The following is a 15,246-nucleotide window of genomic DNA, read 5'->3' as shown; positions in this document are numbered from 1 at the left end:
TTTGTGAAATGTTGTCATGTGAGTAAATCATGCTGCTGTTGCTGTTGCTGTTGCCTAGCAGCAGAGGAAGTCTTCTGACAAGTCTCTGAGGATGCCTGCTCCAAGGCGTGAAAATTCAATCTGAAGCCATTCTACACACAGACCTACATACAACCTTCATGTCACTTCACTGGAGAGGGAGGAAAAGTTTGTCAATGTGTCATGCATTATCTTCATGTCTGTTAATGTGTTTAATTATTCTATATTTGTTTCTTTGTTTGTTTCTATGTTTTCTTTCTTTCTTTTTTACCTTTCACCATTCCTCGTTGTTTGGCAACCTCTGTTGTTTCAGAAGCTGTGCCCCTCTTTGTTTCATTGGCAGTGGGTCCGTAGCCTTTTATGCACTGGGAGAACCGTGATGGGAGGCCCCTTTGAGAAGCACTGGGAAATGGCACAGGCAGAGTCCTAGTAATCAAGCCCATTCAGGCTAACAAAGGGAAACAGGGGTAGCCTTTGAAATGTTTTTTTTTTCTTCTCCAAAGTCAAACAAGACTGTGAGCAGCATGCCACAGCAACTTTCCTCACAAGCTCAGAGCAGCATCACTGGCCATTTGAAGCCAAGTCAATCAACAGAGAAGCAGAGGACATGGTCTATCATGGTTTTGATTCATTGGCTGTCCAACCACTTGTATTATGCCCTTCAAAGCCCAGGTCTTCTGTGATGTTGTCTTCTCATTAAATACAAAATAGTTAATTAAAGATCCCCAACAAGCTCTGTCATCAAGAGAACAGGAAGTAAGGAATGTGCTTCATCCTATTGTCAAACACTATTGTGAGAGCCAGACATTGTCAAGTCATTTTAATGACATAGAGGCCCTTATTAAGAAAAACAAGCTGGTACTTCTGGTACTTTAGCACCAATTTTCAAATGGGAAGTCCACTCAAAAACACATTCCCTCTTTCTCAGTGTACATTATCTCCCTCTATTTTATTGGATAGCAAACTCCCATTGGTAAATGTAATGTATTTGTGTGGACTGAGTTTGCAGCACTCGGGGAATCCAGAGAGATAAACTTCAAGCTGTGCGGGTAGAATGATATACAGTCTAGATAAATACTATTTCAACCTTTACTGTTTGCTTATTTTTCAGCAGACATGGAGGCAGGAGCACACAGTAAGAGGACAAACGTGCTGATGGGAGTTTGAAAAAGTTCATATTTTATAGAGATTGGAGGACATAAGAAAAAATATATATACTGCATTTGCTGACTGTACAGACCTTGGCTCATCGATCAGTTAATCATCATGACAGCCATCAATAATCTTAAACGCTCTGTCCATATCTAAAGTCAGATTCCCTAAAAAGTAATCTTGTTGGTGAGCATCCAGTGTCCTCTTCAATGCCCTAACAACAATCATTTGGTTTACATTATATTTAATTCCCAGGAGAAATTCAGTAAAACTCAAAATCACAAATTGAGTTTTTGCACAAGGACATTGTAAATGAGAGAGGATAGTGGGAGTATTCTCAGAGGAAGAGGACAAACGGTCAGTTGTGTGTGCAGCTGAGATGCCAGCCAGCAATGTGACCTCTCTCCATCTGCTTCCTTCAGCCACTTGAGTACAAACCTATGCATTTATTATGTATGACAACATGAAAACAACATCATGACATGGTACGGAGAGAGCTGAAAACTGCCAAAATGACTCCCCTGAAAATAAAAAACGTTCTAACATAAAAAAACCTAACTACAAATATGAAATGTGCATCCTGTCCAACATCTATGCCTTTGTACAAAAAGCGAACTTAAAGGAAATCCTGATGACCGTATTGTTTGTTTAAAGGCCAGGCAGTATCTCTCCCAGCAATATCACACCATATTGGACAGGATAGTGACTGAGGAAGAAGGTAAACAGAAGCCTGGAATCACGACTTTCCTTCTTAATTTCCTATCCCCTCCCCATGGGTCTACGGAACAGATGGAGTGCGGTGCTTCCAAAGCCCCATCATTACAGGATGGATGATGTCACTCACTGGCAGGACGGCAGGGTTGCTTCCAATGTTGTTCATTTGGTGTGCCATTATCTCCAAGGTAACACTGGTCAACCTGTTGCATCCTGACCGGTTGCATCACTACCTGGTATCCGACCGTAAGGCGCTACAGAGGATTGTTCATACAGTCCAGTACATCACTGGAGCCAAGCTTCCTGACATCCAGGACCTATATACTAGGTGATGTCAGAGGAAGGTCCAAAAAATTGTCAAAGACTCCAGTCACCCAAGTCATAGAGTGTTCTCTCTGCTACCGCACGTCAAGCAGTACTTTAGTCTAGGTCCAAAAGGCTCCTTACCAGCTTCTACTTCAAGCCATAAGACTGCTGAACAATTAATCAAATGGCCACCCGGATTATTTGCATTGACCCCCACTGCTTTGTTTTTACACAGCTGCTACTTGCTGTTTATTATCTATGCAGCGTCACTTTTTTAACTTTTTTTTTAACTTTAGTTTATTTAGTAAATACTTAACTCTATTTTCTCAAAACTGCATTGTTGGTTAAGGGCTTGTAAGTAAGCATTTCACGGTATTTGTGACAAATAAAATTGATTTGATTTGAGAGGAAGGGAAGGTCCTTGCTCCTCATTCACACGTGTCAGGTTGTTCCCCTCACTCTCCAGCTGGGTTCAACCAATTTTTTTTGTGCTCATATGATGTGGGAACCACAGGACACTTTTCCCTCCTATGGCCATGTTTTATTAGCTCTATAACAATGGCCTACCGTGTTTCATTACGTGATGACTGTACCTGGGTCTCTTCGTCAAGTCTCATAGCGCCACATACTGCAAAAATTGCAGAAATGCGATAGTGAGATTGTGCTCGATGGCCGCTAGGCGGCGACATTGTAAAACATTCACAATGGACTTTCCGGAAGCGTCTCTTTGAGTGTTGTAGTGCCTTTTCTCTGTTGAAATGTTTCTCTAGCTAGCTGACTTTGAGAGCTGAACATTTAGCGAGAAAATATGAGTATAATAAAGGTTTTTGATCAGTATTTGTGCAAGGGTCTCGAGAATGTTCCAGTTTTACGAGAGGGTAATGTCAGCAAAGAAGAATATTCTGAATTTCAGGTAAAATGCTTTATTGTAGCTAGTCGTAGCTGACTGGTTAGCCCATGCCAATACAAATAGCCAGCAATCTAACTTAGAAATTGTCAGGCACCACTATTCCACGTGTGTAATTGTTTATATGGATAAACCATAGTTACTTGGCCTATGCTACACTGTGATAATGAAACTATTGCAACGTCGTGCATTGGTGCTTGTAAACAATTCTCTGACGAGAACCAGGTTGAAGTCAATGAAGAAGCAGTTTTCTTTATATTCAGGGGGAAATAACGAAAGGTGCAACAACCTACTTCTTTGCAATAGGAACATTTAGAAATATCTTCTTAGAATTAGCAACATCATGTCTGATCGAGGACCTAAAATCAGTTGCGGTCAGTGCCGTTTAAGATGAGGGAGGACGATTTTTTTTTCATGAGCATGGCCTTTTATTACAGCATATTGGATGAATGTCATTCATCTTCCATTCACCCAGTTCAATGTAACAGCGATAGGTTTAGGCTACTACATGATACTAACATTTTCCCTATACCCATCATGAGGTTGCTACAACCTTGCCTATGAATTAAAGTTTATAACATTGGTGACATTCAATACCGCCTTGCACACTCTTACCTGCATGTAGCTGATATAGGGTGTAATCATTAGTCCAAAAGTTGCAAACGAGTTTATATTGGACAAATGTAGGTATGTTTATCCCCATTGTGTTCCATTTGCTTCTGTTTAAGAAACATTTTAACAGAATCAGCGGCATGAATACACCCCATATCACGTGTAAACACAGTTGACTTTCATAGCAACCAAGTTGTATTACTTCTCGCATGTGCTCTCCTCCTCTCACCACTTCCCTTCCCTTGTGGACTTCAATGCACAACACATCAGCTGTATGTGACCAGGCAAAAAAAAACGTTCCAAGCCAAACCGCTACACACAGCCTACATCGCTGTCACCATATTTGCTAAAGTAACTCATAGTCAGCATAGCTAATATAATTCACTCCTTAGTAAACCGCTTCAATCATGCAGTAATGTTAGTGTACAGTCAGTAAGCAGTTACACCGGTGGGCCCCGGTGGCATTAAATTCGTAAAACCAGAAGCTTACCTTGACTTGGAAGAGTTCCAGTGTTGTGTTTGATAGTCATAGCCAGCTAGCTAACATAGCATCCCTCTGTTTGAGCAGGGTGTTTCAGTAGGCTGAACTAGCTAGCTGCATTTGCTAGTTAAGTAAGTGAAACTGAAAGTGAAAAAAATATATAATCTCTCTATTTCTCTTTTGCTTCTCCTTCATTTTGGAAGAAATACATTTTTTCAAAACTGTTAAACTATTGTCTATCTCTCTTTGAGGAAACTACTCACCACATGTTATGCACTGTAGTGCTAGCTAGCAGTAGCTTATGCTTTCAGTACTAGATTCATTCTCTGATCCTTTGATTGGGTGGACAACATGTCAGTTCATGCTGCAAGAGCTCTGATAGGTTGGAGGACGTCCTCCAGAAGTTGACATAATTACTGTGTAAGTCTATGGAAGGGGGTGAGATCCACAAGCCTCCTAAGTTTTGTATTGAAGTCAATGTACAGTGAGGAGGACGGAAGCTAGCTGCACTGGCTACACCATGGTGCTTCAGAGTGCTGTGGAGGCTACTGTTGACCTTCTTTGCAAAATAGTGTGTTTTAATCAATTATTTGGTGATGTGATTATATTTAGTATAATTTTATCTAAAAAGGATAACTTTTTTAATGTTTATTTAATTTTGATGAAATTCACTGAGGATGATGGTCCTCCCCTTCCTCCTCTGAGGATCCTCCACTGTTTAAATCAATAAAACCAAATGGAAACTGTGTAGTAATGATAATGGGCCTACATTTATACAGTTACTTGACTGTGTCCAGCTCACTAATAATCATCTAAATTGAAGCTAGACAGTCAGAGAGTATCGCAAATTCCAAATACAATGGCTAGAGGACAATCTTTTGCAAATTCTGATGGCAAGGAAATTATTTATAACCAATTTTCAGTGCGGCCCTCCGGACCTCATTGAAGACCAAATGCGGTACCCAGGGCAAAATGAGTTTGACACCCCTGCTGCAGACACTGGTATAAAGAACGGCTGTAGATCTTCATTCAGGCTGTCTAAACTGTTTTCTGCCAGCTGGTGGCAGCACAATATCATCACTGGCCACCACTTGGACTGTCTGGGTGAAATAGAGAGAATCTGAAATAGGCTATTGTAACTACTGAATCTTCGGAACTGCACCACTTTACAATCTCCTTACATGTCTTTCTCTTTGAGATTTTCACCACGGCTTGCTTAAAGGAACATAGCTATGCAGGATTGGATGATATTACAGGGAAGAAAAAACATAGCTTCTATGTGTGATTGAAGAAGCTTTTTCTCTGTAACTATCTCCCCTAACAAAGTGAAATCCCCCAGAGCCTAATATCTTGAGTGGTTGTTTTGATTAAAAAAATTGGTCTGATTACCTTTGTATCTGATAAAAAACTTCAGTCCCCTCTCCTCCATCTGTCTCTTTGGTTTCAGTATTCTCCAGAGAACATCCAGGGGCCAGGATGTGACATAGACCCCAGTGAGGTGACTCTTCCTGGATGCTCCTGCCACGCCCACTCCTGCCTTAGAGAGAGCTGCTCCTGCCTGCAGACATACGGACAGACATGCAGACAAACGTACGACAGCCACGGCCGACTCCAAGACCAGGGGGATACAGAGACTGGTTACTGCAGGCCTGTGTTTGAGTGTAACGCCTTGTGTGGCTGTAGTGAGGCCTGCTTTAACCGGGTGGTCCAGAGAGGCCTGGGGCTCAAGTTGTGTGTCTACCCCACAGAAGACAGGGGCTGGGGGATGCGAACGCTGGAACCCATCCCCTGTGGAACCTTTGTGTGTGAGTATGCCGGGGAGGTGATCGGCTTTGAGGAGGCCAGACGCAGACAGCTTGCTCAGGGGCTTGAGGACAACAACTACATCATTGCTGTGCGGGAGTATGCTGGCCAGGGCCCGGTCAGTGAGACCTTTGTGGACCCAACTGTGGTTGGGAATGTGGGGCGTTTTCTGAACCACTCCTGCCAACCCAACCTGTTCATGGTGCCTGTCCGGGTGCACTCCCTGGTGCCCAGGCTGGCCCTGTTCGCTGGCAGGGACATCACCCCTCAGGAGGAGCTCACATTTGACTACTCAGGGGGCTATAGCAATACACCCTCTGTGGAGAGGTCTGTCCAGAGTGACCCTGGGACAGAGGCCAGTGAGACAGGTACCCTCCAGAGAAAACCATGCCACTGTGGTGCCCAGAACTGTTCCCAATTTCTGCCACTGGATTTATCTGTTCTCAACAATTAGATTAGAGGGATGCATTTATTTGGTAAATGTTTATAAATTGATGTTTTGTTATTTGAAGTGATCATGTTGTACTGGAAAGGAGAGGCACTGAAGCCTTTTTTGTTGTTGTCATTTCCGTTGATACAACTCTCTCATTCTAATGTATGTTTATTTGATTAAATGTCAGTTCATGTGTCTTTGCACCCCAGTGTGACAGTTCTGTGCTAACAGCATCATCCATCATTTTAGATGGGTCTGTATGACATCAGTGGCATCACTAACACAGGCTGCTGGGGTATTCATCCTATGCTTACCAGTGTGGCATCCATCTGGATTAAAGGGGAAATCTGGGATTGGTGCATCCATTTTGAATTCATACTGTCATTGATTATAAAGGGCTCATGAGCTTAGTTCAACTGTCTTAACCCATCAGAACCCAAACTATAAGCCTATTTTACATTTATTTTGTAAACAATGTAATTCTAAACAAACACTGTGTAGTTTCAAAACATGGTTAAAATGTAAATTTTAAATTGATGCTCAGTAGCTCTCTATCAATTTTAGAGTGGTTACCTTTCTCCAGCCCCAACTTTCAGCTGTTTACCATAACAAGTGCCAGGGTGCCATTTATGATGACCCACTTTTCTGTCACGACTGCCCACTATCTCACTGTTCCCACCCTCTTTCTGTTGGATGGCATCGCTGGTCTGATATAAAGATACAGCATTTCTATCACAAAGTATAAACTTCATCTGTGTTGCGCAGACCAGCTAAAAGCTCTCTCTGTCAGAGAGTACTTGTGCTATGTGGGGCACGTCCCACCAGACCTAGCTATCAAAACACTTCAGTCCACAAGTGGCCTATATATAAGCCCTCGCCCCATATCTCACTGACAGCAGATTCATCTAGCAGGTCTTTATATTAACTATGCACGGACTGATATTGACTACAGCAAAAGAGGGGTCTGGCTTTGTAGGGTTTTGTATACTTATAAGAATCATATGTGCTCATCTGCTCATAGATTGGCACAACAATTTTGTATGCAAAGACATTTCTCTCTCAAAAGACATCCATTTAACCTTAAAAGATATAGAGCATACACGTTGTGGGTATCTTGTCTCCATCCCTCAACTTTACAAATATCTCTGTGGTCTTTCAACACAGTGTCCTCCTGAAGGTATCTTCAGCTCTTCATTGGAGCCAAGAATCTCCAGAGGTGTGAGCCATTAAGAAGGGCCGGAGGGTATTTTAATATAGTAACGGGTCTTATTCCCCTGCCACGGGAGGGGCCAAGGTGTCCTGCTTTACTGTGACCATTCTTAAATCAGGCCCCTCCTCTCAAACTGCCCCACTTTCAGTCTAGACCCGCTTTCATCCCAACTGCTTATTAATATCCACATCTAGGTTAATTAGCACAGAGACCGTGGCGTGTTCCATCCAGAAATAAGACCAGCACTCCAGTCACGTTGGCGGACGGAGGAGAGCAGCGTGGCTCAACCACTGGGTGGACTCATTTTACTTCACCCAGGACAAAGGGTTGGCGGAATTGGCACATTTTAGACCATCCTATTGGTCCTAAAGTAAATCTTTGCCCAGCCGAGGCACCATACGAGCTGAAATGAATGCACCCATCCTCTCTACCATGGTTTGGAGATAGAAGGCCTAAGCCAATCAGAGTCAACCATCAGGTGGATTTGTTTTTCTTTGTTAGAGAGAGAGATGAACTTTAATGCATCAACCTACATTTATTCTCAGCTAATGTATGAGGGTTCCCTTTGCTCTATTTGTTTAGTTATGTTTGGTTATGGTCCAAATTTTCCATGGCAACCCTTCTGCTGTCATCCCACTACTATCACAGGTAGCAACAGAAACACCTTTGATTGGTGATTGGACACCAAGGTTTATTTATTTATTACGTTTATTTGAGATGGACAATGTACAACAAAACATACGTCTCAGCGTATGAGAAGTGATGTGTTGCACCAGATTTAGCTGACAGCTAATTTACATCTGCAGTCACCGGTTGTAGGCATGGTGCAGGCAGGCAGGCAGTGTTCCACACAAACAGTTCAGGACTGGAGCTGGAACTCAGTGCCTCATTCCCAGGACAGTCACCTAGCAACCAGCAGTTAACCACATGATATGAACTTCCTCCTGGTGATTACAGTGGGCAGCTGCTACAGCACAGCCCTTGTGACAGTCACACTAGTCACAACACTTAAGAGGGACAGACATTTATTGTAGACTACAGTGAGGTTATACCTAGCTAGCACATTTAGTTCCTTGGATTTTGTGGGAATGTACGTTTTTGTTTTCCCATTTGTTCTGGTTACGAAGCCATACGTTTCCTGACCTTTAAACGGAACGTTTTCTACATTTCGCCTGTTCTGGGAACGTTAATTGTTAGGTTGCAGGGAGGTTCTGTGAACGTTTTGCTATGGTTCCCTGAAAGCTTTCCTGGGAGTCTTTGTTAACGTTCTGAGAGTGGAAATTATATTTTATTTGAAGCTAATTAAATTCCGTTCTAAGAAAATGTTTCAATAAGAATTTTATTAACACTGCTAGCTTAGGTTAAGTGTTTTGAACTCCAAGCACAGAGAGGACACATGGGAATTCATTTGTTTAGTCATTAATCATGCAAACAGATAAAATGTTTTATTGTTCTATGATATCAGTGAGATTCAAACCTATGGTCTTCTACTCTCTATCCAGGGAATTAGTCCACTGCGCTACCAGGATGGAGCTGGTGTGCCATGTTTTTTTAAACTCATACAAAACTTTTCATTTTAGTCTATTCAAACAAACACTATTTCAAAGGAAACAAGCACTCATTAAGATCACACCTGAACACACTTAACGAGATAAAGGATTCAGAGAGTTTTGTTGATGCTGAGAACGGAATGTATATGTTTTTAAATAACATTTTTATGATTTTCTTTGAACATTACTAATGTTTTCTTGTGTTTTTTTATGGAAAGTTTTCTTAATGTTCTGAGCACATGACTTTAAATAGAACCATGCGAAAGCTGCAGAAAACGTTACGCTGAAGTACTTTTCCCACAGAAGAATGTTGTTTTTTAGCGTTCTCTGAATGATCTTGAGAATATGACTGTAAAGAGAAACATGAGGAAAACTGCAGAAATGTTATGCTGAAATACTGAAATTACTACAGAAGAAAGTTGTTCCTTAACGTTCTCTGAATAATCTGAGAACATTACTTTAAATAGAACCATGAGGAAACCTGTAGGAAATGTTATGGGAAGGTTGTATGCAAAATAACCATAGGACAACCACGCTCTCACCAAGCTCTAAGAAACATGGATCTCAGAACGTCATGTGCAAGCTGGGTACTGTCCTTCTAAGCTACTGTCTGTCTACAATATACAGTAGGTCATACCAGTACCATTTTAACTCTCTTTGACTTCAAGAAAAATGTTTAGGGACAAATGTTTTGCTCAATTCGTCATCTAAAATGAGCATGGTATAGCCTTGATTGATACCATCTCAATAGTAAGAAAATGTATATTGTGCTCTATTTTATGAGTTCAGGGAGAACTTGTTATTGTCCTAGATGCATAGTACTGGTTGATCTAGTAGTTTGTCTTGATCAAAATAAAAACTTGACTTGCCATAGTGAGCTCCATACATATAATCAGCGGAATATTGAAGCCAGTGTTGTGGAGTACCTCTCTAATGAGGGAACAGATGTCATTGCCACCAAACTTGGGGACAATTTTTTTTTTTATCGAGTCAACACAGATAAAAATAGGTCTGTTGGGGCCACAGCTGGGAGAATAAAACATCTAATTTCAAGAAAATAGTTCCAATAGTGTTTCAGGGCTTTGGAGTTGTTTTGTAGTTATTTGTATAGAGAAATTTGACAAAATCGTGTATCATCGAACCATTTGTGTTTTCTCTCTAAGATGTAACAATCCTATCACCTGTGTTCTCTCTCACCACAGTCCGTGACAATCTCTGATAATACAACACATCTGGTGTTTGACTGGAACATCTTTGTGTGATGGTTTCACACATTCCTTTGCCTTGAATTGACCCTGTTTTGGTAGATGGATTGTCTACTGTATATTCATGGAAACATATGTACATTGGGACAGTACAACAGATATGAACATATGTAACGTTAGTATGTATAAGCATGACAATGAAAGCTTGTCAGTGAGGATGTAGCTCTGTCTGGTAAGTCGGCTGACTGGGTCTAAAGGAATTACCTGCTGTTAAAGGGGATCTGGTTCTATGGGTTAAATAGGTGCATTGCATCACCCCTGCATTGCTTTCTAGATGCTCACCTTGTTCAAAGGAGGGGCTCATTGGTGCAGTCATCACACTCTTGAAATGTGGAGAATCACAGTCTTCCATTTTTAGGTCCACTAATTTAAATGCTGACAATCTGAGGCAAACACCACCTGGTAGACAATATGTTCTAGTTCATCTCTATTATGCTGAAGTCAAGAGCATGGGGTGAAGAGACATTCGTTTTTTGGTCTACAAAACACATATGGGTGGATGGTATGACAATATACTGTACATATGAACAGAATGAATGTCCCATGATATCAAGCATTTATTCTCTCACCCTTGAAGTGATGGGCTGTGTATTTCCTTTCACCAAAGATGCAAGTAAATTCTAAATGCCTGCGAAGATTAATGTGTAGGAAAATACATGATGTGAACATCATTTTTCACACTTTGAGAGCAGCAACAGAAATAATAGCACAAACCACTAGGCCTAATTAGAATGTCTCTGTAGCTGGTTTAATAAGCATGTTTCCGTAGGGGATAGCGAAGCCATTATACCGGCATAATTGTATTTTATTTTTAGTGAGGAAGAACTCTACCCTGTAGGGCACAGCATCAGTTCCTGTTCTTTTGACAACAAGACCCAAGTGAAACTGAACCATAGACCTGTACTCTGAAGAGAGGAGAGGGCAGTGAAATTCATGAGAACATGCTGTGTCACTAGACATTTGAAATGCAACCGCATCATGAATCTGTTGGGCATAAGAAATATATGGATCCTAAATTGTCATCTGGTCTCAACTCAAATTATAAGGGTTATTTTTTTCTCCCAACATCCTCATAGCAACTTTTGTCCTATTTCTGTCACTCACATCTGCATGCAACTAGACCCAGAAACCTGTCTGTTCGCAGGCTGCTGTCCTACGACACATTCTAGCCAATAGCATTTCAAACATCCAATGTTATCAATGGGGGTATTCTACTTAATCTGGCATTTATTTGTACATTTCCGGCTTGGTTGACTTGATGGGATGCAAATGAAGGGAGGACAGGGAGGAAAGGAAGTTGCTTTCAGAGAGCTCAGTACTCCCATGCAGGCATGGCTTATAGTGTAATGTAGAGGGGGGGGGGGGCACTTCTGAGATAGATAAACCAACCAGCCATGCTCTTTCCTCTGTCTCACTGGGATCTGAACCACATGGTTCATAACAGGGGTGTAAGGGGCTGGCTGCTCCAGTCTGGTAAACTCCATTAGCTTTGAACATGCAGCGGCTCCTCTGAAGGAAGAGCTGATTCATAGTCTGCACACCACACGTCATAGATGGAACGGGCTGCATGGGGAAAGCAGCATAGAGACTGTTGACAGTTATGTGTCTCGCCTGTCAGGGGAGCAAAATCAAAGTGGTTCTCTGGTAGAGTGTTAGGGTCAAAAGTACAACACCCTGATGGAATGAATATTTCAGTGTTTGAAGAGCTTTCCTGGGTCTAACCTGATCTGCTCTGTTACATCCACTGTGTAGTGTAAGCTTCACATCGTCACAAAAACTAACCCATGCCAAGAAGCCCCATCAGTAGAGCAGAACATGGAGAAGACAGGATATAGTGGGTTACTGACCTTGAAACCTGGCATATTCTGAAAAACAGAAGGTTTGACCCAGCTTGCATACACAGAAGCTAGAGAAAGGTAGTGTAATGTTAAATCTGAGGAATGGAGGAGAGAGGAACTGTCTCTGGAGTCATTGCTCCCAGCAGTGTCATGGTTCACTGTACCAGATACAGGAGATGGTGAGAAGCTAACACATCCTTAGTGCAGTGCTCCCTCTTCATATCCATTACCATGTCTTTCCATATATTCTCCTATCAAATGCACATCACTTATGGTGTGCTGGCCTCGGCCCCAAAAATATTGTAATCAGAAAGTAGTGCCCATCTAGCTCCATGAGAAAACTCAAGAGGGCTTACAGTTGGTCATCCACTACAAATGGAGACAGATTTCACCAGATAATGACACAAAACAAAGGCAGTACGTCTTTATTATGGAATATATCAGAGAGGAAGCTCATAATTATTTCCTCATAATGAAAGCAATAGCTGCACATAATACCAGAGTTTCTTTGTTGCTTTGGTTGTAATTGAGTTTGGCCTCGCTATCATCATTTTGATCAATACTAGGATTAGTTTAGAGACAGGGCCCACACAGAAATAACAACCTTGGGACTCAGACAAAGCTTGTGAATCAAGATAACCATCTACAGGTAACTGCTAAAATAAAGGAAACACCAACATAAAGTGTCTTAATAAGGAGTTGGGCCACCACGAGCCAGAACAGCTTCAATGCACCTTGGCATAGATTCTACAAGTGTTTGGAACTCTATTGGAGGGATGTGACATCTACTTCCACGAGAAATTCCATCATTCTGTGTTTTGTTGATGGTGGTGGAAAACGCTGTCTCAAGCGCCGCTCCAGAATCTCCCTTGCTATTCGGGATCCCTACCCCATTGAAGTTGAAATGTAAAATGTTTAATGTAAGGGTTATGGTTAGGGTAAGAGTAGGGTTTAAGGTTAGGGTTTAGGGTAAGGATCCCAGATAGCACTAACCCTTCAGAATCTCCCATAAGTGTTCAATTGGGTTGAGTTCTGGTGACTGAGATGGCCATGGCATATGGTTGACATTATTTTCATGCTCATCAAATCATTCAGTGACCACTCATACAAAGCCATGGTAGCCAAAATAATTGCCTACCCTGAATCTTTATACATTACCCTAAGAATGATAGGATGTTAATTACTTAATTAACTCAGGAATCACACCTGCGTGTGGAAGCACCTGCTTTTAATACACTTTGTACATTAGCCTTCATTTACTTACATTTCTAGTGTTTCCATTATTTTGGCATTTACCTGTACATTTACACCCACACACAACGCTGGCAGAGGAATGGCGTCAGGCCGGAACAGTCAGACACAGTGGTTCTAAAACTGCAAACACACACACACAAGCATTCACGTACACACATACTGCACATTCCCTCAAATCTCACATACACACACCCACACACATGGGGAATGCATTTAGTCATCCCACTCTCTGTTTAACATTCTGTGCATTAAGTAGTTGTTGCAGTCTTTTCTGTGTGAGAACAGAAAGGAACAGAAAATCCTATCAGAAACAGACACATGTCCCAGAGTACTAAAGGCCATATCCACCATAAGCCAGACTGTCAGTGTTTCTGGCTTTGTCACTGTTGCTAAGCTGCCTGTCTATGACCGTTTACTGATAAGATAATCTATCTCGATGTCTGAGCAACTTGATGTTTTAGTTTAGCTGTGGGAAGAATAACTCTCTGGATAAAGCAAACACTGCCAAATATCCCTATTCCTTTGTATGCTCATGACCATATGATTCTTATTAGAAACAGGGCTGACTGCTCTCTTGATAAAAGGCCTTATTTAAGCCATAAGCCTCGAGGGGGTTTGGTATGTGGCCAATATACCACGGCTAAGGTCTGTTTTAAGCACAACGCAACGCGGAGTGCCTGGATACAGCCCTTGCCGTGGTATGTTGGCCATGTACCACAAACCCCAGAGGTGCCTTATTGCTATTATAAACTGGTTACCTAATTAGAAGGGTAAAATTAAATCTTTAGTCATACCTGTTCTATAATGTCTGATATACCATGGCTTTCAGCCAATCAGCATTCAGGGTTCAGACCACCCAATTTACAATGAACATTATACAACGGGTGGGTCTAATCCTGAATGCTAATTGGTTAAAACCGCATTCCAGCTGGTGTGTAATCCACAAGTTACCACCGGCTAAATCTACAGTATGATGTTAAAATGCCGATTTACTCTGTTCCATCTGACTGCGCAATCCACTGTCTCATCAGCCCAGCCAAACAATTTATAAACTTGATCTCTACTATAAAAAGTATCTAGAAATTATCTCACATTTCTTTTAGACTAACATTTCGTTTTCAACAGCGGAGATTTATATAAACCTTGCTGTCTTTCTCTCCGACATTTGCAACATTGTTTCAATATTCAAATTAGATCTCCAGCTGTCCCATAGTAATGAATGTGTCAGGAAGGCAGCTTTTCTCAACCAGTCGAAATCATGAATCAGCTGGCATCATTTTTATGGATATATACAAAGAAATGTCAAATGAAAAAAGGTAAAACAAAATTAGGTACAGCTAGTTTGCAGTCTTTCCAGCTTCAGTTTGAAGTGTTAGCTGTGATGTTAGCTAGCTCCTCTGAACAACAGTGTCCTGACTAGTGAGCTCATTTTCTATGCCAGGCGAAATCGCTCCTCAATAGCTCATTGTTGTGTGTGTGTGGAGGTGGTGTGGAGGCTGTGCTTTGGCAAAGTGGGTGGGGTTATATCCTACCTGTTTGGCCCTGTCCGGGGGTTTCATCGGATGGGGCCACAGTGTCTCCTGACCCCTCCTGTCTCAGCCCCAGTATTTATGCTGCAGTAGTTTATGTGTCGGGGGGCTAGGGTCAGTCTGTCACATCTGGAGTATTTCTCTTGTCTTTTCCGGTGTCCTGTGTGAATTTAA

General features: G+C 41.7%; 1 protein-coding gene across 1 annotated transcript; it reads left to right on the top strand.

Annotated features, from left to right (window-relative positions):
- The first annotated feature begins 2,933 nt into the window (after nt 1-2,933).
- Nucleotides 2,934-6,621, top strand: LOC106565748 (histone-lysine N-methyltransferase SETMAR-like). Its single transcript, XM_014133210.2, has 2 exons — nt 2,934-3,103; nt 5,638-6,621. Exons 1-2 carry the CDS (start codon nt 2,999-3,001, stop codon nt 6,445-6,447), a joined length of 915 nt encoding a protein of 304 aa, XP_013988685.1. The 5' UTR covers nt 2,934-2,998; the 3' UTR covers nt 6,448-6,621.
- The last annotated feature ends 8,625 nt before the right edge of the window (nt 6,622-15,246 follow it).

Source organism: Salmo salar, chromosome ssa12 (assembly GCF_905237065.1).
Source record: "Salmo salar chromosome ssa12, Ssal_v3.1, whole genome shotgun sequence".
NCBI classification, from domain to species: domain Eukaryota; kingdom Metazoa; phylum Chordata; class Actinopteri; order Salmoniformes; family Salmonidae; genus Salmo; species Salmo salar.
Note: the sequence above shows the minus strand (reverse complement) of the source record. Positions and strands in the feature narration are given on the sequence as shown.

Coding starts and splice junctions, on each gene's coding strand:
- LOC106565748 (XM_014133210.2), top strand. CDS start 2,999: ATGAGTATAATAAAGGTTTTTGATCAGTATTTGTGCAAGGGTCTCGAG. Junction 3,104..5,637: donor AAGAATATTCTGAATTTCAG/GTAAAATGCTTT, acceptor CTTTGGTTTCAG/TATTCTCCAGAGAACATCCA.